This window comes from Moschus berezovskii, chromosome X, assembly GCF_049115385.1.
Source record: "Moschus berezovskii isolate FMDL1 chromosome X, NW_MosBer_1.0, whole genome shotgun sequence".
Classification (NCBI taxonomy): domain Eukaryota; kingdom Metazoa; phylum Chordata; class Mammalia; order Artiodactyla; family Moschidae; genus Moschus; species Moschus berezovskii.
The window spans coordinates 51,584,075-51,605,430 of record NC_142488.1 but is presented as its reverse complement, the minus strand read 5'-3'; the positions used below and the strand labels follow the sequence as shown (position 1 = coordinate 51,605,430).

General features: G+C 46.8%; 1 protein-coding gene across 4 annotated transcripts; it reads left to right on the top strand.

Moving 5' to 3' along the window:
- The first annotated feature begins 137 nt into the window (after nt 1–137).
- LOC148773304 (uncharacterized) lies at nt 138–20,498 on the top strand. 4 transcript variants are annotated; one of them, XM_088833571.1, is made up of 3 exons: nt 138–218; nt 1,868–2,021; nt 5,170–20,498. In XM_088833571.1, exon 3 carries the CDS (start codon nt 19,931–19,933, stop codon nt 20,465–20,467), a length of 537 nt encoding a protein of 178 aa, XP_088689697.1. In that variant the 5' UTR covers nt 138–218; nt 1,868–2,021; nt 5,170–19,930; the 3' UTR covers nt 20,468–20,498. The 4 variants fall into 4 exon arrangements, with proteins under 4 accessions (XP_088689697.1, XP_088689698.1, XP_088689699.1 ...); XM_088833572.1 differs by having other exon boundaries at nt 5,167–20,498; XM_088833573.1 differs by lacking the exons at nt 138–218; nt 1,868–2,021 and having other exon boundaries at nt 5,002–8,705; nt 13,319–20,498.
- The last annotated feature ends 858 nt before the right edge of the window (nt 20,499–21,356 follow it).

The window sequence follows — 21,356 nt, the reverse complement described above, 5'->3', positions numbered from 1 at the left end:
TACGGAGCGAGATGGGCTGCCAGTTTGGGGTAAGGCGTCAGGGAAGCGTTCTGGGCATTGATTGGTCACCGCGTGATCGCCGGAATTAGCTCTTCCAGGGCGCGAATAGGCGCCGGAAGTCCCGCGACTTCCGCCCTGCTTCGTCTCCTGCCCAGTTCCAATTGGCTGGCTGGCTGTTACAAGCACTGGGATCGCAGAGCTGGAACTGAGGGCGAGAGGTGTGTTGCGGTGCGCGGCTTTTTAGAGCATACAATTTTTCTCCAAATTTCTTGCTTTTCCCGAAGGGGTCGAATAGCTGCCCTGGTTAGGGGCGAGGTTTGGCGCAGTCTCTGGCTGTGCATGGTGACGGCGTTTCAGTCTTGTTTAGCTCTCGCTCAGTCTGGATCTTGTGGCAGCCCACGGTCATTCACACAAATGCATGCAATTCATGTCCAGAGAGAGGTCTCTGAGTGTGCTGTCTCTCCCTGGAGAGTAACCAGTGTCAGGGAGCCTGGGCTTGTGTATCGCTACGTGTGGCAACACAGGTGCTGTTTGGTTACTTTTGATCTTTGAGCCTTTGGGCGGAGTTGTGAGTGGTGGGATATTTGATCTGAGTGGATTTTGTGAACCATAGTACAGAGCCCCTAGGATGCGTGTGCCTGTATTCCGGGGTGTGCGTTTTTGGAGCTTTCGGTGTGAGATCTCTGTGTAGGCGTGTGCACCTGAGATTGTGAGAGCTCTGAGTTTTTGATACTGGGCACCAAGTTGTTATGTCTCTGAGGGATGGGTTTGTCTAAAGGTGTAAACTGTCAGCTGCTTGGGGATGTGTACACAGGGTGCAGGTTTTCCATTTGTCTGGCGACTTTATCTAAAGATTATATGATGATGTTCTTGACTTATTAAAGTTCTGTCTTTCCGTTTAGTGTTTTTGTATTAGATTGGTAAGTGTCGAGTGGTTTGAGACTCAGTCTCCGTGATGTGAAGTATCTGTGCAGTTCTCATTTGTTTCTGTCTGGAAGACTTTGGTCTGTTTGGAGGGTCTTTGTCACAGTGTGTATGGTGATGGTATCTGTTGTGTTTGAGGGTCTGAGACGAGTTGTGTGCTCACTGTGCAGAGATGCAGTGAGCTCTTTTTGGTGTCTCTGGGTATCTATCTGAGCTGCTTGGAGTCTTTGTGTCAGAAAGAAAACCTCTTATGTTCTTGGGTGTTCTTGGAGCTCTCTGTCCAGGAACTGAGGGTTTGAAAGCTGGCAGATATGATTCCAAGGCCTGGAAACTGACATGCTGACTGTGTGTTCTTGAGCATATCAGTTGTCTCCTGGAATCTCAGTATGTATCATAGTTGTTATAATGGGGCCAGTGCGCATCTTGGAGGGTACCTGTGCAGGTTAGCAATGTGTGTTGCCTGGCTCCAGACTGTCCTTCAGCAAATATTTTCTGAGCACCTGCCATATACCTGAGCAATATTGGAGGAGTTTGTGACAGGACAGAACTGACCAAGTCTCCACGTAGACTTGGTGGTCAGTAAATAAATCAAGGGTGGCAGGAACTATGAAGAAAGATAATGGTAGATCAGGGGAAAGGATATATGTGGGTATGATGTTATTATTTTATTCAAGGTAATGAGGGAACGTCTCCCTGAAAGATGGCAAGTAAGCAGAGATCTGGAGGAAGTGAGGGAGCAGGCCTGGGGTTATCTAAGGGAAGAGCATTCCAGGTAGAAGGAACAACAAATGCAACTGTCCCGGCATGGAAATCTACTTGGCGTGCTCCTGAATGTCAAGGAGTCCTGTGATGCACTGGGTTTGGCATGTAGCACTCATGGAAAGGGGTCTGGTTGCTGCTGTCTCTGTTTCTCCCACAATTTGTGATCATCTGCATTTCACAGATGAAGGACTGAAGGCTCCAACATGTGCCCTGCACCTTCTCTCCTACCTATCCCTGAAATTAGGAGTGAAACCTTCTGGTCCATCATGAGAGAGAGAGAGTTTGAGTGTCCCAGCTGCAGGGATGTCACACTGAATGTCAACCAAGCAGCAGAGGTGAGTTATAATGTGGGAATCATGCCTCTTAACATTGGTACTCTTGATGGAGGGCAGGACTTAAGAAGGGAAAAGGAACTGGGGCAAAGAACAGAGGCAGGAAGGGAAGTTGGAGGACAATGAGGAAAAAAAAAAACACGACTGGCTTCATCACATTGCTTGGGTTTGTGCCAGTTCACGTTGATTGACTGACTGTATTAGGACATATTCACGTTTTCCTGTCCCTACCCTTTCTTTCCCTTCCCTTTTTTTGTGCCTGAGCAAGTCAGTCCTAAAGCCATTAGGTGCTGCCAGGCAAGGCATGTGTATGTGTAAAGGGGCATCCCTGCCTGGAGAGTCAGAGCCCAAGGTGGAAAGAAGGATGTCCCTGGGGAATGGGTGGGAAGGAGGCTGTTTCATGGATTCTAGCTTGAGTGAGGTGTGGAAGTCAAGGGCAAGGGTTGGTTCTGCATACATTGTGAGGAGGACCCTTTTGTGGAGGAGGGATCACTTACATGCGTTGGGATTCATCAACTCAGCAAATACATAAGAATGCTGAAAGCCACATATGTCATTTTTGGAAAAGGGAATTTCCATTATGGAAAGGAAGTAAACTAGAACAAATTCTGAGGAATTCTACTGGAATTAAAGGTCTCCATGCAAACTACGTTTATTCGATAGGTGTGCGTATGTGGCTAGACTGATGTATGACTCTAGATGTGTGTCTCTGTTTCTGTGTGTGTGATTGTGTACACACATATATTCCCAAGTTAGTGGAAACAGCAGCATTCCAATGGCAATAATTACACCAGTCCCCAGATCCTAGCTTCTGAACACCTTTCTCCACTAAACGATGGGTTCCCAGGCTGAGGAAAGAAAGGATAAATGAGCCTGGTTCACCTTGTCATGTCAGTAATAAGGGAAAGTTCAGGAATGTTGGGGAGATATCAGAGGGACACAGAATGTAGCTTGAGGGCTCTCCCACAGGAAACACTCAGGACTCTCTTATTTTTTCCACCTTTTTTGAGGTATTATTGACATATCACCTGTACGTTTAAGATGCCAATGGGATGATTTGATACACACATATTTGGCAAAACGATTACCACGGCAGGGTTGGCCCTCTATCCCCTCACATAATCCTTTTTAAAAATTGTTGAGGAAATAACATCTCAGATCTACCCTCTTAGCTTTCACTGTATTATACAGTTTTGTTCATTATACTCACAATACTATACATTGGATCCACGTAACTTATTCATCTCATACCTGGAAGTTTGTACCCTGTATTCAGCATTTTCCCCAGGCCCTGGAAACCACCCTTATAAACTCTTATTTCTGTAAGTTTGATTTTTTAGATTCTGCATATAAGTGAGAACATACAATATATGTCTTTCTGTCTTTCACTTTTTTCACTTAGCATAAAGACTTTGAAGTCCATTCATGTTGTTGCAAAAGGCAGAATTTTCTTCTTTCTGACCGAAAAATATTCCATTGTATATATTGCCACATTTTCTTTTGAAATTAATTCACTTTAATTTGAGGATAATTACTTTACAATATTTTGAGGTTTTTGTCATACATCAGCATGAATCTGCCATAGGGATTCACGTGTCCCTCCATCCTGAACCCCCCTCCCACTTCCCTCTCCACCCTATGCCTCTGGCTTGTCCCAGAGTACCGGCTTTGGGTGCCCTGCTTCATGCATGGAACTTAACACTGGTCATCTATTTTACATATGGTAATGTGCATGTTTCAGTGCTATTCTCTCAGATTATCCCACCCACTCCTCCCACTGAGTCCCAGAGTCTGTTCTTTACATCTGTGTCTCCTTTGCTGCCCTGCATGTACGGTCATTGGTACCGTCTTTCTAAATTCCATATATATGCATTAATGTACAGTATTTCTCTTTCTGACTTACTTCACTCTGTATAATAGGCTCCAGGTTCATCCACCTCATTAGAACTGATTCAAGTACGTTCCTTTTTATACTTGAGTAATATTCCATTTTATCTGTTCCACAGTTCCTTATCCACTCGTCTGCCAATGGACATCTAGGTTGCTTCCATGTCCTAGCTATTGTAAACAGTGCTGCAGTGAACATTGGGGTACATGTGTCTGTTTCACTTCTGGTTTCCTCGGGGTGTATACCCAGCAGTGGGATTGCTGGGTCACATGGCAGTTCTATTCGCAGTTTTTAAAGGAATCCCACACTGTTCTCCATAGTGGCTGTACCAGTTTGCATCCCCATCAACTGTGTAAGAGTGTTCCCCTTCCTCCATAGGTTATCCAGCATTTGTTGTTTGTAGACTTTTTGATGGTGGCCATTCTGACCGGTGTCATCACGTTTTCTGTATCCATTCATCCCTCCATAGGCACTTAGTTGCTTACAACTTTTGGTTGAAGCTGCAAAGTAGATTTCAGGTTAGTCTTAATCCTTCAGCATAGTTTTTCAGAATCATTTGGCTATTCTAGTTCATTTGCCTTACCACAGAAATGTTATCATCACTTAGTCTATATGTATACAAAAGTCCTGCCAGGATTTCTGACTGGAATTGTATGAAATTGATGGATCTGCATGGGGACTACTGACATCCTGATTATATTGAATTTCTCCACCCGTGAACACACCATGTGCCCCCATTTTGATAGGTCTTATTTAAGGAACCACATTGCATTACCTTTTCTGCCATTGTTTTATCAATTCTAATTCTCGTGTATCAAATTCTGAACATCTGATTCTGATGAAGATATGAAAAGAGTAGTCCGAAATTCATCAGTAATGCTTTATTTCTTATGTAGTTTTAATATTGCCCGTTTATTGTGTTTCTTATTTTTTCTGCTAATATTCATGACTGTTTACTCCAAGGGTGATGGTATGGGTATTTTCTGGGGTAAATGGTGAGGAGATGTTCAGCTGTGTTTTGGGATGAAGAGTCTGAGGACAGGGGCACAGGGGAGAGAGAGTAGGGGTGGGGGAGGTGAAAGCGTGGGGCGGGGACAAGGGGATAGTAGTACAAGTAGAAACAGAAGTGAAGAGACACAAGAAGAAGAGCTCCCCTTCTGGACTGTGCTTAGCTCTCCGTAGATATACGCATAATGAAGTCTTTGAGTACTCATAGCAACACTGTGAGGTGAGCATGTTTAATGCTGTCATCCCTTTCAGCAGCTGAGGAGCAGAGACACGTAGGCGTTGATGGGTGAATGAATCTGCACAAAGTCACCTAGCTGGCAAGGGCTGAGTCACACTGGTGCCCAGGCCAGAGAGAAACAGCCAGGTGTGGTGTCTGACCCCCAATCTGGAATACAGTGCACTGCCTGGTGTACTCTGGATCAAAAGGCAGATCAACATCTCCATCCGCGTGAAACATTACTGTGGATCTGTGTATGGATTGAACACAGTGTCTCCTAAGTGCGTGAAAGACCATGGGGTGTCATGTCAACATGCACTCATCACAGAGAACAGTTCCTGGTCCATTCCGAGGTCTAAACAGTGTTTCCTCTGACCAACATGAGTGGAGCACCCTCATCATTATGGAAAGTAGCATAGCCATAGTGATAAACAGATAGAACAACAGATACAATATCATGAAGACATTACCTCCCCCATCTCATAATTCTCTTAAATGCAGAGAACAAAACCTGGAAGGCAATAGACCACATACTAAGTTTTTTTTCTCTTAAGTGTGGCATTCTGGATAATTTCCAAATAACATTTTCTTAGTATTTTAATTTGTTGTATCTTCATTGTTACATAGGCAGTTTTTCTATTATAATTGAAAACTGGGCTTTCTGAAGACTCGTTCTCCTCAGGTATCTTGAGGTTTCAGCATAAAAGAGTTGTGTTTTTATCCCTGCCAGGTGAAAACCCAATCGGCGCACTGAAGTCAGAAGTAATATCGTTGGTACAGTAGGTGGGGGGCTGTGGGGAGTAGAGAGTTCTGACGAAAGGCTAGCTAAGCCTGCAAGCATTGTGAAAAAGGTCACTGACGCTATAGGCCCAAACCAAACAACAGCTCACAGGTCCCAAGGAAGACACTGGTGTTCTATCCACGGAAATGTCTGTGTTAGGACTTTCAGACCATTGCTCTTTTGGCTCCCATGATGCAGTGGGGCAGCTTGTGGCGCTTATAACAGTCCTGCTTTGACCCAGGCTGTGGATGAGAGTCACAGCCTCCCCTGCAGCACAGCCCCCTTTGTGGGCGATCTGGAGCCCTTTTTGTGATGTCTGGGAGTTGACAGATTCCGAAGAGAGAGGAGAAAGAAGATACATAGCGCGGGGGGTACATGCACCCACGCTGTGCATGTGGTGCTAGAGATGTGCTCGAGATGCAGGTGCAGCTTGTTACAGGAAGCAGTTGGGGCTGAGCGGAGTTGGATTCGGGGACTCAAGGAAGAAATGTGGAAGTGAATGTAAAGGGAGAAAACACATTGAGAGGGGTAAACACCTACAACTCCCAATTCTGTACCAGGGTAGCGTGCTCCATTATTGTTGTGAGAAGGCTCCCTGTTCCGAGCTCTGGGAGGGAGTGATGAGCGTTCTAAGGACCCATCATCAACGCTACGCAGGGGCACTGAGAGTGTGAAGACATTAAGTCTCAACCTTTAGCACTGACAGACACAGAAAGCTTCTTAGCCCTGCTGAGAGTGGGGCTGTGGCACCTTAAGGAAGCTCAAAGGTAGGGTGGTGGTGGTGGTTGTTCAGTCACTCAGTCGTGTCTGACTATTAACGAGCCCATGGACTGCAGCCAGGCTCCTCTGTCCTACACTATCTCCCTGGGTTTGATCAAATTAATGTCCATTGGGTTGGTGATGCTATCTAACCATCTCACTCTCTGTCTACCCCTTCTCCTCCTGCCTTCGATCTTTGCCAGCATTAGGGTGTTTTCCAATGAGTCAGCTATTTGCATCAGGTGGCCAAAGTATTGCAGCTTCAGCATCAGTCCTGCCAGTGAGTATTCAGAGTTCATTTCCTTTAGGATTGGCCGGGTTATTCTCCTTCCTGTCCGAGGGATTCTAAAGGCTCATCTCTCTAGCACCACAATTCGAAGGCATCACTCGGCATCACTTAATGATCCAACTCACACATCTGTACACGACTACTGGAAAAACCATAGTTTTGATTCTGCAGACCTTTGTCACCAAAGTGGTGTCTCCGCTTTTTAATATCCGGTCTGGGTTTGTCATGGGCTTCCCCGGAGGCTCAGCGGTAGAGAATCTGTCTGCAGTGCAGCGGAATTAGGACACCCGGGTTCAATTCCTGGGTCAGGAAGTTTCCCTGGAGGAGGGCATGGCAACCCACTCCAGTAGTCTCGCCTGGAGAATCCCCTGGACAGAGGAGCTTTGTGGGCCTTGGTCCATGGGGTCGTAAAGAATGCACTGAGAGACATCACCTCCCACCCAGAATCTCTGGCCAGTGGGCTGTCTCTCTAGCTTTACTCATCTCAAGTAAATTCTGTTCCCTGGCCTCAGAAGCCACATGAGATAATGAAGGAAACTTGACACAGTGGTGCTTTAAGCAGCGATTTCATGCTAGATCTTTATTCATTTGGGCCAAATGACTGCAGGGAATGAAATGGGGTAGGGTGAAGAAGGAAATGAGATGATGAATTTATTGCCCCGGCCACCTCCCTGCCCCTCAGATAGCCGACTTCAGTAGGGTTGGCTGGTGTCAATGCCTTGTGTATAGGCTCACTTGTAACAACATCCTGTGTGTGGTATGAGCAACTTGGTGGGCAAATCAGACAGCCTGGCCAAATATTCATTTCTCAGATTGGATGGAGGGAGAAAAAAGAATGATGAACCATGGGTTCGTTGTGAGTCAGTTTCTAAAATCTCAGTATTTCTTCAGAAGGGGTGTGTGTGTGAATTCTTTTCTTTATCTGAGAATTGGCTTTCTAGGTGAGGAAATATCGTCATGAGACACTCCTTGTGACATGTGAATAGAGGTTGGCAGCGAATTGGATTAAGGTCATTTTCCAAGTGTTTCACACCAAGTGTTTGTTTAAGAGGATAGCAGTGGCCTTAAAGAACTGAACTAAGTGGTTGAAGTACAGGTTTCAGTTCCTGAAATGTTTCTCGACTGTTTCTGGGATGTGTGCTCATCCTAGCCACTGGTCACAGGCAACTCATAAACTCATAGGATTTGAACCGTGTCTTCCTAATGTGTTTTGTTTCCTGCCCTTGAATGTGGTGGAGGCCGCAGTTCTGGTGACTAAAGTTCCTAAGTAACAGTTCTCTGAGAAAAGTAGCTCTCTAGAAAAGAGCAGTGCCTGGGAAGCTGCTCCAAAGTTTTAATATAGCCTGTGATGTAATTTTTGTTAGCTTCACCCAAGATATGATTATTCAAAGAATATAGAGAGATGCACCTACTTCGGTATCTACCATTGGATTTTTCAAATGAACATACAGTAAGATTGGCCCGGTTGTCTTTCTTATTATTTGTTTATTTATTGTTGGCTGCACTGAGTCTTTGTTGCTGCACGAAGGCTTTCTCTATTTGTGGAGAAGGACTACTCTCTAGTGGCGTGCATGCGCTTCTGATTTCAGAGACTTCTCTTGTTGCGGAGCATGGACTCTAGGCTCGAGGGCTTCAGTCGTCGGATCAGGTGGGTTCAGTACTTGTGACACACAGTCTTAGTTGCCCTGCAGCACGTGGAATCTTCCTGGACTAGGGACCGAACGCCTGCCCCATTGCATTGGCAGGTGGGTTCTGTTTTATTTTTTAATCATTAATTTATTTTCATCGGAGAATAATTACTATATGACATTGTGATGGTTTTTCCCATATATCAACAAGAATCGGCCCCAGGTATACATGTGTCCTCCCCTCGTGAAGCCCCATGCCACCTCCATCCCCACCCTATCCTTCTGGGTTGTCCCAGAGCACCGGCTTTGTGTGCCCTGCTTCATGAATTGAACTTGCACTGGTCATCTCTTTGACATATGGTAATGTATATGTTTCACTGCTATTCTCTCAATTCATCGCACCCTTGCCTTCTTTTACCGAGTTGAAAAGTGTGTTCTGTACATCTCTGTCTCCTTTGCTTCCCTACATGTAGAATCATTGCTACTGTCTTTCTAAATTCCATATATATGCATTAATATAAGTATTTGTGTTTCTCCTTCTGATGTACTTCTCTCTGTATAACAGGCTCCAGGTTAATCCACCTCATTAGCACGGATTCAAATGTGTTCCCTTTTATAGCTGAGTAATGTTCCATTGTGTATATGCACAACAACTTCCTTATCCATTCATCTGCCAATGGACATCTAGGTTCTTTCCATGTCCTAGCTATTGTATATAGTGCTGCTGTGAACATTGGGTTACATGGGTCTGTTTCACTTCTGGTTTCCTCAGGGTGGTATGCCCAGCAGTGGGACTGCTGGGTCGTGTGGCACTTCTATTCCCAGTTTTTTAAGGAATCTCCACTCTGTTCTCCGTAGTGGCTGTTCCAGTTTGCATTCCCACTAACAGTGGAAGAAGGTTCCCTTTTCTTCTCACCATCTCCAGCATTTATTGTTTGTAGATTATTTTGACGGTGACCATTCTGACCTGTGTGAGATGATACCTCATTGTGGTTCTGATTTGCAGCTTTCTAATAACGAGTGATGTTGAACATCTCTTCACTTGTTTGGTAGCCATCTGTATGTCTTTGGAGAAATGTCTGTTTAGGTCTCTTGCCCACTTTTTATGGGGTTGTTCGTTTTTCCGGTGTTGAGCTCCATGAGCTGCTTGTATATTTGGACATTCATTCTTTGTCAGTTGTTTCATTTGCGATCACTTACGCCTGTCTTTTCACCTTGCTTATATTTTCCTTCATTGTGCAAAAGCATTTAAGTTAAATTTGGTCCCTTTTGTTTATTTGTGTCTTTATTTCCATTGCTCTGGGAGGTGGGTCATAGAGGATCTTGCTGTGATATATGTCAGAGAGTGTTCTGCCTGTGGTTTCCTCTTAGGAGTTTTATAGTTTTTGGTGTTACATTTAGGTCTTTAATCCATTTTGAGTTTATTTTTGTGTATGGGGTTAGAAAATCTTCCAGTTTCATTCTTTTACACGTGGTTCAGCATTTTCCCCAGCATCACGTGTCAAGAGAGTTTGTTTACACCATTGTATATTTGTGCCTCCTTTGTCAAAGATAATGTGTGCATAGGTGTGTGGATTTATCTCTGTGTTCTCTATTTTGTTCCATTGATCTACATTTCTGTCTTTGTGCCAGTACTATAACACTTGATGACTGTAGCTTTGTAGTATAGTCTAAAGTCAGGAAGGTTGATTCCTCCAGTTCAATTCTTCTTTCTCAAGGTTGCATTGGGTATTTGGAGTCTTTAGTGTTTCCATACACACTATGAAATTATTCGATATAGTACTGTGAAATTATTCAATCTACTTCTGTGAAAAATACCTTGGGTAGTTAAATCGGGATTGTGATGAATCTATAGATCGCTTTGGTTAGTAGAGTCATTTTCACTATACTGATTCTTCCAATCCAAGAACGTGGTACATTTCTCCATCAGTTTGTGTCATCTTTGATCCCTTTCATAGGTTTTTTTTTTTTTTTTTTAGTTTTCTGTATGCAGGTCTTATGTTTCTTTACATAAATTTATTCCTAAGTATTTTATTCTTTTCATCGCAATGGTGAATGGGATCATTTCCTTAATTACTCTTTCTGATTTTTCCTTATTAATTTATAGGAATGCAAGGGGTTTCTGTGTACTAATTTTATATGGCAGGCACATTCTTAACCACTGGACCACCAGGGAATTCCGGGCCTGCTTGTCTTTCGGTGTGCAGCTCTCTGACCTCTGACACACACAGAGATTCCAGTGATCATCACCACCACGACCAGGACACAGGCCACATCCATCACCCTAAAAATGCCCAGGTGCTGCCCCTTTCTGGTTTCCCCTCCCACAACCCAACCCCTGGCACAAGGATCTGTCCTCCTTCACTACATTTTGTCCTTTGCGATTTTAAAATTCCATACGTATTCTGACTATAAGACCTTTCTCAGATCTGTGATTCACAAACATCTTTCCCCTAATAACAAATAGCTTCCTTTTCATTACAGGAGACATGAGTGATGAAATGTACTTTTCCTCCCCACACTCAGAGCCCAGTGTTGTGTAGCCAGCAAGTGCTTGTGAGATTCTTCAGCAGTGAAAATAAATTCTACTGTCAGTCTGTGCTCTCAGCTAGCCCCCAGAGCTATATTTCTGCAGAAATCCACGAGTCTTCTGCAGACAGAGGCGCTTGAGAACAGGTATATTTATTGGAGTCTGAACTTGTGATCTCATCAGAGAGCTTCAGAGCTCAACCCATCTTGCAGGACTTGTCTCCCAGCTCCAAGGGAGCTTTTCTTCTTGAAACTCAGAGGCATGAATTTAGTCAGTGTGGGCACGTTTAGCAGAGCTAACATGACATTTCAGGGTTGTTCACCCTTTACCAGGTATCAGACCACATTCAATATATTTCTTTCTGTCACCCTATTTACTCCTCCTTAAAAGAGCCATCGTTTTGGAAGATTTCAACCCTAATTGATGAGGTGAGAAAGCAGAGGACAGAGAAGTTAGGGGGATTGCTCAGAGTCACACAGGCCTCCAGAGGAAAAGTGGCCCACAAAGCTCAGCATCCTCCATTCAGAGCCCCCACTCTTTATTTCTTCAGTAAAGTTGCCATGCGTGCATGCATGCTACCTCACATCAGCCATGTCCAAGTCTTTGCGACAAAGACTGTAGCCCGCCAGCCTCCTCTGTCCATGGAATTCTCCAGGCAAGAATACTGGAGTGGGTTGCCATGCCCTCCTCCAGGGGATCTTCCCAACCCAGGAATCCAATCCACGCCTCCTGCAGCTCCATCACTGCAGGAGGATTCTTTACCGCTGAACCACTGGGGAGGCCCAAAGTTGACATGTGATATTATATTAGTTTCAAGTGCACAACAGAGTGATTCCATATTTTTAAATATTATGAAATGAACTGCTCCGATAAGTTTGGTTGTCATGTGTCACCACAGAGATTTATTGCAAGATTATTGACTATATTCCCTGTATGTACATTCCATTCTCATGACTTCTTTTATAACTGGAAGTTTCTGTCTCCTAATCCCTTCCCTGTTTTACACATCTCCCTACTCCCTGCTCCTCTGGTAACCACCAGTTTGTTCTCTGTGTCTCTGACTCTATTTCTGTCTTGTTTCCGGTGTTCTCTTATTTTATATCTGAGGTTCCACATATAAATAAAACTGTGATGTATTTGTCTTTCCCTGTGTGCCTAGTTTCACTTGGCATCATACCCTCTACTTCCATCCATGTTGTCGTCAATGACAAATTTCATTCTTTTTTTATTGCTGAGTAATATTCCACTGTGTGTGTGTGTGTGTAAGTGTGTGTGTGTGTGTGTACACCATTTCTTCCTTTTTGATTCATCTATCGATGGGCACTTATGTTCCTTCCATATCTTGTCTCCCCTTGGCTGTAAATAACGCTGCAGTGAACAGCGGAGCACGTATATTTTTTTGTGACTAGTGCTTCTTCTATTCTTGAGAAAAATACCGAGAAGTGGAACTGCTGGATCATATGGTAGTTCTAGTTTTCAGTTTTTGAGGAAACCCTCATTGTCTCCATAGTGGCTGCACCAAGATAAATTTACACCAAAACTGCACGAGGGTTTCCTTTCCTCTACATCCTCGCCAACAGTTCTTACTTGTTTTTTTTTTTTTTTTGATAATAGCTACTTGACAGGTATGAGGAAGTACTTCACTGTGGTCTTGATTTTCTAATCCCTGAGGAGGAGATGTTGAGCATCTTTTCATATGTCTATTGGCCATCTGTATCTCCTCTTTGCAGAAATGTCTATTCAGTGCTTTCCCCAGTTTAAAATCGGGTTTTGGGTGTTTTTCCCAGTACTTTCTATGAGTCCTTTAGCTGTTTTGGATATCTACCTCTTTTGGAATGTGTATCACTTGCTCATATCTTCTCCCACTCAGCAGGTTGCCTTTTCGTTTTGTTGATGGTTTCCCTTGCTGTGTAAAAGCTTCTTAGTTTGATGAACTGCCATTTGTTTATTTTTGCTTTTGTTGCTCTTGTGTGAGGAGACATGTCAACAAAACTATTGCTAAGACCTATGTCAAAGAGCGTCCTAGCTACGTCTTCTTATAGGACCTTTATGGTTTAAGGTCTAACAATTTTGTCTTTAATCTTCTGTTGCTGTTGTTTATTTTTGAATGTTGTGTAAGAAAGGGGTCCAGTTTTCCCATAACCATTTATTGAAGAGAGAGCATTTTCCCTGATGGATGTTCTTGGCTCCTTTGTCACAGACTAATAGACCATAGGAGCGCAGGTTGATTTCTGACAAGCATCCCCAGCTGTACCCTCCGTAAAGGCTGGGGTGAAGTGAGAAGCCTCGGTGACTTCAATGTCCGTCCACAGCTGCTAGCACACCAAGTCTGGATAAGGTACGTCATTGATGCTAGCCACAATGCACTGGGGCAGGGATGGTCATCCCCACCTGGCACAAGTTCCCCAGGATGGGATGCGATGGGCTCACTCCAGCAGCCAACCCAGGTCGATCCCGCCATCCACAGTCCCTCATTTAGCCCATCGTGAAGGTGTTCACTGTTTATGTTACATCCCCTCCATGCCATGCCAGGTTGGCTGTTGAGTCCGGAAGGTGAGGCGGGATTGCATGGCCAGTCCCTGCCCTTGAGAGCTGAGTCATTAAGCAGAGAGGAGATCTGACACCCTTAGATGTGGTGGCGAGGGCATCACTGATCCCCTGTGAGGCTGTGTTGCTAGGAGATGAGAGGAGTGGCAAGGATCAGGGTAGATGAAGTGGACATGGCGGGGGAGGAGACAGGGTACTCTGCAGAATTACCCACAGCCTGCATGAGGGCGCCCGGAGAATTGATGGGTGGCTGTAAATGAGGATAGCAGCAGTGTCACCCCCCTCCCCACCTCAAAGTCTGTATCCCCAACCTGCCTACTGGGTGTTGGTGATCTGGGGGTCACTTCCGAGACAGCATCCTCTCCCCAGTTACAGAGTAGGAGCCAGAATCCTGTGATGTGCAGAGATGTCCAGCACGTCAAATTCTAGGCCAGAGACCGAGCCATAGGAACCAACAGGCCAGAGAATACTGGATGGGAGTTGGCTTAAATGCAGTGGCCACATAACAAATCTGAATGTACCTGTAGCAAGCGATGATATTGAGTCATTCATTTAAAGACCTTCCCACAAAGGGAAGTCTTGGGTCTCCTGGTTTCATCAGTGAAATCTATCAAACGTTTGAAGAAGAAATAGCACCCATCCTGCACAGATTCTTCCTGAATAGACAGGAGGGAGGAGGAAACATTTCCTAATTCATCCTGTAAGCACAGTATTACCCCAGTACCAAAGCCAGACTTGACATCACCAGAAAGCTACAGATCCATATCTATCATGAATAGCGATTGCATACACCCTCAACACAGTATCAGGAAATCAAATCGAGAAACATTTTGCAAAGGGCTGTGCAAGATTTTTCCCAGGATTGCAGTATTGGACCAACACTCAACTTCAGTTATGGGAAACAGCGTTTTGATATAATGAAGGACGGAAACCACCCGTCATCTTGACAGACAAAGAAAAAGCATCTGACACATCAAGACCCATTCATGACAAATAAGTAAATAACTAAATCAATAAACACGGTCAACCAGCTCAGGATAGAAGGGATCGTCGTCGTGGTGCTGAAGGACATCCCCGAGAAACATCCAGGTCTCGTCACATCACATCTAGTAGTGTCTGAGTGAATGTTTGCCTCTTGAGATCCAGACCAAGGATATAAGGTCTGCTTCAACCACCTCTATTCCACACTGACTGAAGGGTCTAGCCTGTGCACCGTGCAAAAGAAGAAATGAAATCACGGAGAAATGAGAAATGAAAACTACGTCCACACAAACACTTGTCCTTAGATGTCTTTCACAGCAGCACTGTTTCTAATCTCCAAATAGTGGAGCAGCCTAAAAGTCTGTCAGCTGGAGAGTGGTAAACAAAGTATTCTGTAGCCATACAGTGGAATAGCATAGATGGATGAAAAGTGATGAACTTCTGCTTTCTGCTGCCACATGGGTGAGCCTCCAAAGCATTATTCTAAGTGAAAAAGCCCAGACACAAAAGGCCACTTCGTGCAGGAGTCCGTTGATATGTAAGGGCCAGAAAGGGCAAATCTACAGAGACAGATATTAGACGAGAGGAAATGCCTGTCCCTGCAGGTCCTGTTGGGGTCGGCTGCTGATGGGTACACAGAACCTTTTTGTGGTGCTGGCAGTGTTCCACAGCTGCAATGTGGTGGTGGAGCACCACTGTGTGAAGTTACTAAAAGTCACTGCACTGGAAGCATCGAATGGGTGTGATTTGTGGTATGTAATTATACCTCAGTAAAGCAGTTTAGGAAGGTAATGCAGATGTCCAAGTGAGACATGTGGGAAAAGATATGCCATTACTCTTTGTCAACGAGGAGTGCCCCTGGTCCTTCCACGTTCTGGGTCCGGCCTCCTCCACATGTGCTAGCTGCTCCCTCCAGAAATAGTCGCTATGCACGTCAGGACACAATCCCCAGTGAGCACACACGTCGACTGTGTCTCTGTGTGTATGCATAGGCGCCCATTGTGTGACCACAAGTCAGTGGCTCTGGACAGGCTCCAAGAACCCACCCTGCAACTGAAATTCTACATAGTTGTTTTCCCATTCTTCTCAAATCACGTGGACCCAGCTTCCGTCTCCCTGGTAACGGATCTCAGCCCTTAGCTCCAACCTCTGGTCACAGGAATACCTGTAGCCTAGTGTGAGGCCCCCTTCCTGAGCTCAGCAACTCAGGAGGGATGCTCAGCAGAGCAGTAACCAAGACAACGGAACTCTGTCCATCCTCCTTCTGCCGCCAGGACTGAGGTGCGTTCCCTCCCCTCCATCTGCCTGAGTGTCTGGTAAGGAAGGGGACTTGGGGGCATAACACACCACTGAGTCATTGAAATTGTTCTAAATATGGCTGTGAATAAATATGTCAAAATATCTCTCAGAAGGGAAGACACATAATTAAATTTTTTTTAAGTCTTTAGTAACAAACATGGCTGTTCAGTTCAGGATTCTATTTAAAACCAGGACAGGTGAAGCCTCATGAGATTGTGCTTCTCAACCTAAATTGTGCATCGGATCTCCCCTGGAGAGGCTTTAGGGGAGCCGATGCTGGCAGGACAGCCCCAGAGAGTTTGAAGTAGTAGATCTGGAATGTGGCCCTGGCCTGAGCTTTATCTGAAAGTGTTCTCTTATGAAAGCCAAGATTGCAGCTGTGGAAACAGAACCCATTCTTACAGGAGGAAATCGAAGATCGAAAATTTGCGACTCCGCTCTACAGAGAAAGCAGGTTTTCATCATGACCCGCTATGCTTGACAGATGTCTTAGGCTGAGGAAAGGGACAACTTGCCCAAATTAACACTAGTTTGAAAACTGACCTTGTGCTTGCTCTGCTGGGTGTTCCTGAATCCAAAGTTTTACAGTTAAAACCCTGCTGTTGTGAGTGAAACTCAGTACGTTTTAGTTCTTGTCAGGATCACTTGTGCCTAGTTAGTTGAATACATTTCTAAAACACTGTGGAGATAACTTCTTTGGAGAGATCAATATAGTGCTTCAACGATTAAAGATGGCTGAGAATGGTAGCTGTTGATGTTGATGTAGAAGGATTGGCTGTCAGCGTTATCTGCTGCCTGTGCTCAGTTGCTGTTTTAAACTGTTTCCTGTGTTATCAAATTAACTCCCGTACACCCATGAAGACCCACCTCCCCAAACATTATTTAGGGATCTCTTCCGGATATTCTTTGGCACATTCCCCAGTGATGGGCTTGCACTGCTGTGTCTTGATCCATCGTCTTGTTAAAGACAGGGCTTTCAACCTCTCAGGTGCATTACAGCGCCCGGGTTCTCTCAGGGATCCAAAAGAGGGTGATGGCCCGTGCTCAGGACACCTTGAGAGCACGTCTGCAGGAACAGGGCCTCTGAGAGGAAGGATCCCCACCTGTGGCAACAGCAAGATCTCGGGTCAGCCTTTTCCAGAGCAGCTCCAGGGGAGTCATGGCACAGTGAAGATCACACCCAGCAGCATGCCCGGGATTGTGGTTTAAGGAACTGGGTTGATGGCAGTGCCCATCCATGAGACAGGGAACGTTGGCCTGGGGCTACTAGCAGGCCTGCAGGGCTTATGGGACATCTGAGTGCAGATGCCCCGTACATCTCGGCCTGTGGGGAATCGGGGGCCCAGTTGAGATGTCCGAGGTAGTTTAGTGATAGGAAAACGCCACAGCATACAGGGGGATACTGATAAAAACAAGTCAGATGGGTAAAAGCTCTGGGGGGTGACGTGGTCACCCAAGGATCATGTATGGAGTGGAAGAGCACAGGGCAGAGGTTGGAAACCAGAGGAAGACAAAGCCCAAGATTTATGAGGGGATCAAAGTAAATGGACAGACAAGGAGACTTAGAAATAACGGACTGAGAGGGACGGGGAAAGCCAGGGCGGGCTGCTGTCAGACTCTGACCAAGGAAAAGTGGTTTTGAAAACGGAATGTGTCTGTGGCCAATACAGCACTGGGTTCTATGGTTTGGCCCACGGAGCTCTTGGGAGACGTTAGCAAGGGGATGTTCTGTGGATGGGCACATGGAGGAGGAATTGAGAGGCAACCAGATAAGGATGGTCCTGGAATCTATACTTCCAAGACGCATGGTATTGGAAGTGGCGGGCTGTGTTCTCGCAGGATGTGCTCTCCTCTCCTGGCTCCACCTGGTGATGCTGACCTGCACGGCCCGTGGGTGGGGGTGGTGAAACTTGCATTTTTGTCTCCCTCTTCTTGCTGTGTCCTCCCTAGCTGACTGAGCCGCAGCCACCCTGCTGGCATCTGCAGACCCCTCTGAATCTGGGTCTGATCGTCCAGCCCACCCCCGGGCAGGGAGGTCCGCTCCTCAGCCTCAGCCTCAAGGTCCCTTAGCCCATTGCCTGCTTAGGCTTCGTCTAGATTCACTCCCTTTCCACATTTCTCCCTCGGGTGATGCAGAGCCCTCCCTTGGATATCTGCTCCAGAAAACGAAATTCCTAATCTACAGCCACCCTTCTTCCCAAAGACTCCGTCGGGTTATTGTACAGTGTGCCCCCTGTGAGTCCCAAGTGTGAATGGGGTGGAATCCTCCTTTCCCTGGCGTTCCTCTTCATTTCTTGTCACACCTCCCTTGTCTGAGCTCTCTCACCTCTGCCTGCCACTGCCTATGTGGGCCGTCCCCGCGCTTTGACTGGGTCGCTCTTTTCTTTGTCTTGTCTTTCATTTGACCCAAGACTTCCCATACAATATCCAGGTCAAAGGGGGCATAGTGCAGAATGTGTACCTTGTCGAGTACAACTAGGAGACGCAGTTGTCACATAAGCCCCACGCCCCTGAACTATAAAAAACAGAGGGATAAAGAACACAAGAGTCAAATATGCCAAAGGTGCCTGAGATGTTGGCTAAGATGAGCACTGAAGAGTGTCTGTGGGATCAGGATGTATGGATATTAATGGTGGCCATGACGAGATCAGTTACAGTGGCGTGACTGGGACAAAAGCTCCATGGAAGGGGGCTGAGGAGAGAATATGTCAGCAGAATCTGAAGCAGTTTTGCTTTTGAAGGGCAACCGGTAATGTGCCAGTAGCTGCATAATAGGGTGGTGGAAGACGGTGGATTTTCCCCTTTGCTGTGGAAAGCTCCGATGTAGAGGGAGCAGGTGCCGGTTCAGGAGAGAGGAGTGATAAGTGCGGGTGCAAAGTCCCTGAGAAGGTGCAAGGCATGGGATCCCGGGCAGAGGTGAGGGGCTGGGAGCAGTCAGGAGCAGGTATGGAGAGGGGCAGCAGAGTGCCAAGGCAGAAACATGCAGATAGGGACTGGGAACCTTGAGAAATCCCACGGGGTTGCTTCCATATTCTCCACGAATTATTGGCGGGTGGCGGTGGTGGTCATTAACATGGAGGAAGGTTACTAGTGTGTAGTATAGGAGTGTCGGAGAAGGCAATGGCAAGCCACTCCACTACTCTTGCCTAGAAAATCCCATGGACAGAGGAGCCTGGTAGGCTGCAGTCCATGGGGTCGCTACTAGTCGGACACAACTGAGAGACTTCACTTTCAATTTTCACTTGCACGCATTGGAGAGGGAAATGGCAACCCACTCCAGTGTTCTTGCCTGGAGAATCCCAGGGATGGCGGAGCCTGGTGCGCTGACGTTTATGGGGTCGCACAGAGTCGGACACGACTGAAGCGACTTAGCAGCAGCAGCAGCAGTGTAGGATTGTAGCTAGGTGACCGTGAAACTGAACAGCGGCCTACTCCGGCAATGAATTTAAGATAAAACACTTCTGTAAAGTTGTAGAGTTTGCTCCTCGATGCTCAGGTGCTCAGACACAGGCAGGGAGTGGGTAGGCAGGAGGGTGCAAGCCGCACAAGAGGTGTGTTTGTCGGGGAGAGGTGTGTTTGCTGGGGACAGCGTCCAACCCTGGCTCAGGCGATCGAGGAGGGGCCTGGCGCATGGTGTGAAAGGACGCGTGGTCGGTGAGCTGGAGGTCTCCAAGAGGTTGTGGTATCAGAGCAATGGCACTAGAGCGAAGGAGCTAGAGGACAGGACGTCATGTTGAGGGTGATGACAGGGAGGAAGGCTGGAAACAGGACACTATGTGGGTGCGCGGTCTTTCCTGATGTCCGGGGCGGGACCGTGGGCAGAGGGATGCTCGGGTGGGGAGGAAGGGAGCATGGCTGAGGACGGAGAGTCTCCGGGGTGACCGGGTGAGCCTCGTGGGCACTGACGGATCAGAAGAGGGCTGAGAGAACAGCGAGTGTACCACGGGAGGAGCGCGTTCACAGGCCGGGGGCGGGAGGGAGGGGAATGGAGAGGGGACATGTAACGTTCCCGCACGTGCGGTGGCGGGGCTTCGGCCGTGGGCGACAGGACCCGGACGTCACCAGGACCCGGACGTCACCGGTCAGGTTCTTCGGCGGAGAGTTCGGAACAGGGTCCCGGAGCAAACTCCCAGCCGACCCGGGCCCGGAGACTGGCGCGGGCCTCACTGGGTCGCTGCGCGCAGGCCCAGAGCCAGCCAATCGGAGTGCAGCCCCGCCCACCAAGCTCCGGATCTGCCCGGACGCCCCGACTTCCTGCCCGTGTTGCTCTGGTTTCGTGGACGGCTCTCTGTCCAGGGGTGGTTTGGCCGCACCCCTTCGAGAGTTTCTCGTCCTTTCTCCGGTCCTTACGGGCATCCCCCATAACTTTCACATCCACGCTGTCCAGCCCTCTGCGCGAAAACCCAGCCGAAACGATGAATTTTCTTCCGGGCTTGCGGCGTTTTGGTTTCTGTGGCCTGCAGGGGGCAATGTTGCTCCACAGTGTCGCCGGGCAGGTTTTCCTCCGCCCTTCGCGCTTTAATAAAATGACAGGAAGCCTTTTGCCATAAGAAGCGGCTGTTTTGTTTTGTTTTTTCTTTCCTCCGTTTGTGTCGGTTGGCTGATTCAAACTGCACGTGAGCCCTTCAGAGAGCCCGTTGTGAGAACTTTCGTCGGACCCATTGACACTTAAAATTACAATAAAAGAATATCAGCTGACATATTGAATATAGTGGTCGGAGTGGTCACCCTTGTCTTGCTTCCGATCGTTGAGGAATTCCTGTATGTTTAAAGAGAACTTTATCATGACAGTGAGTTTCGACTTGACGTGTCTGATTCTTTAAGACCCCTTGGACTGTAGCCTGCCAGGCTCCTCTGCCCATGGGATTCTCCAGGCAAGAATAATGAAGTGGGTTGCCATTTCCTTCTCCAGAGGATTTTCCCAAGCCAGCGATTGAATCTGGCTATCCTGAACTGCAGGTTGACTCCTTACCATGTGAGCCACCTACGAAAATAACACGATAGGGACAAGTGCCAAGCTAAGATCCTGCTGGGTAATTGATCCTGGACACCACGCAAGAAGCAGATGCTATTACTGCCCTCATTTTATGCCTTTGGGACCTCTGGCACACAGAGGAAGAGTCAGCTCTCCAGGGTCTCAGGGTTCCTCAGAGAGTGTCCCCTATGTTCAGGTCTCAAGTCTGTAAGATCGTCGTTTGCACACTGGTTTGCAGGATACATTCCGCTCCCCAGTGGAAGAGTGAAATAAAATGCTCAGTGGGATTGAGGGTAAGACAGCCTGCAATGCTGCGAAAGATTGACGGCAGGAAGAGAAGGGGATGACAGAGGACAGGATGGTTGGATGGCATCACTGACTCAAGGGACCTGAGTTTGAGCAAGCTCCCGGAGATGGTGAAGGACAGGGAAGCCTC

Excerpts from the sequence above, each read along its gene's own strand:
- LOC148773304 (XM_088833571.1), top strand. The coding sequence starts at position 19,931 with ATGGAGAGGGGACATGTAACGTTCCCGCACGTGCGGTGGCGGGGCTTC.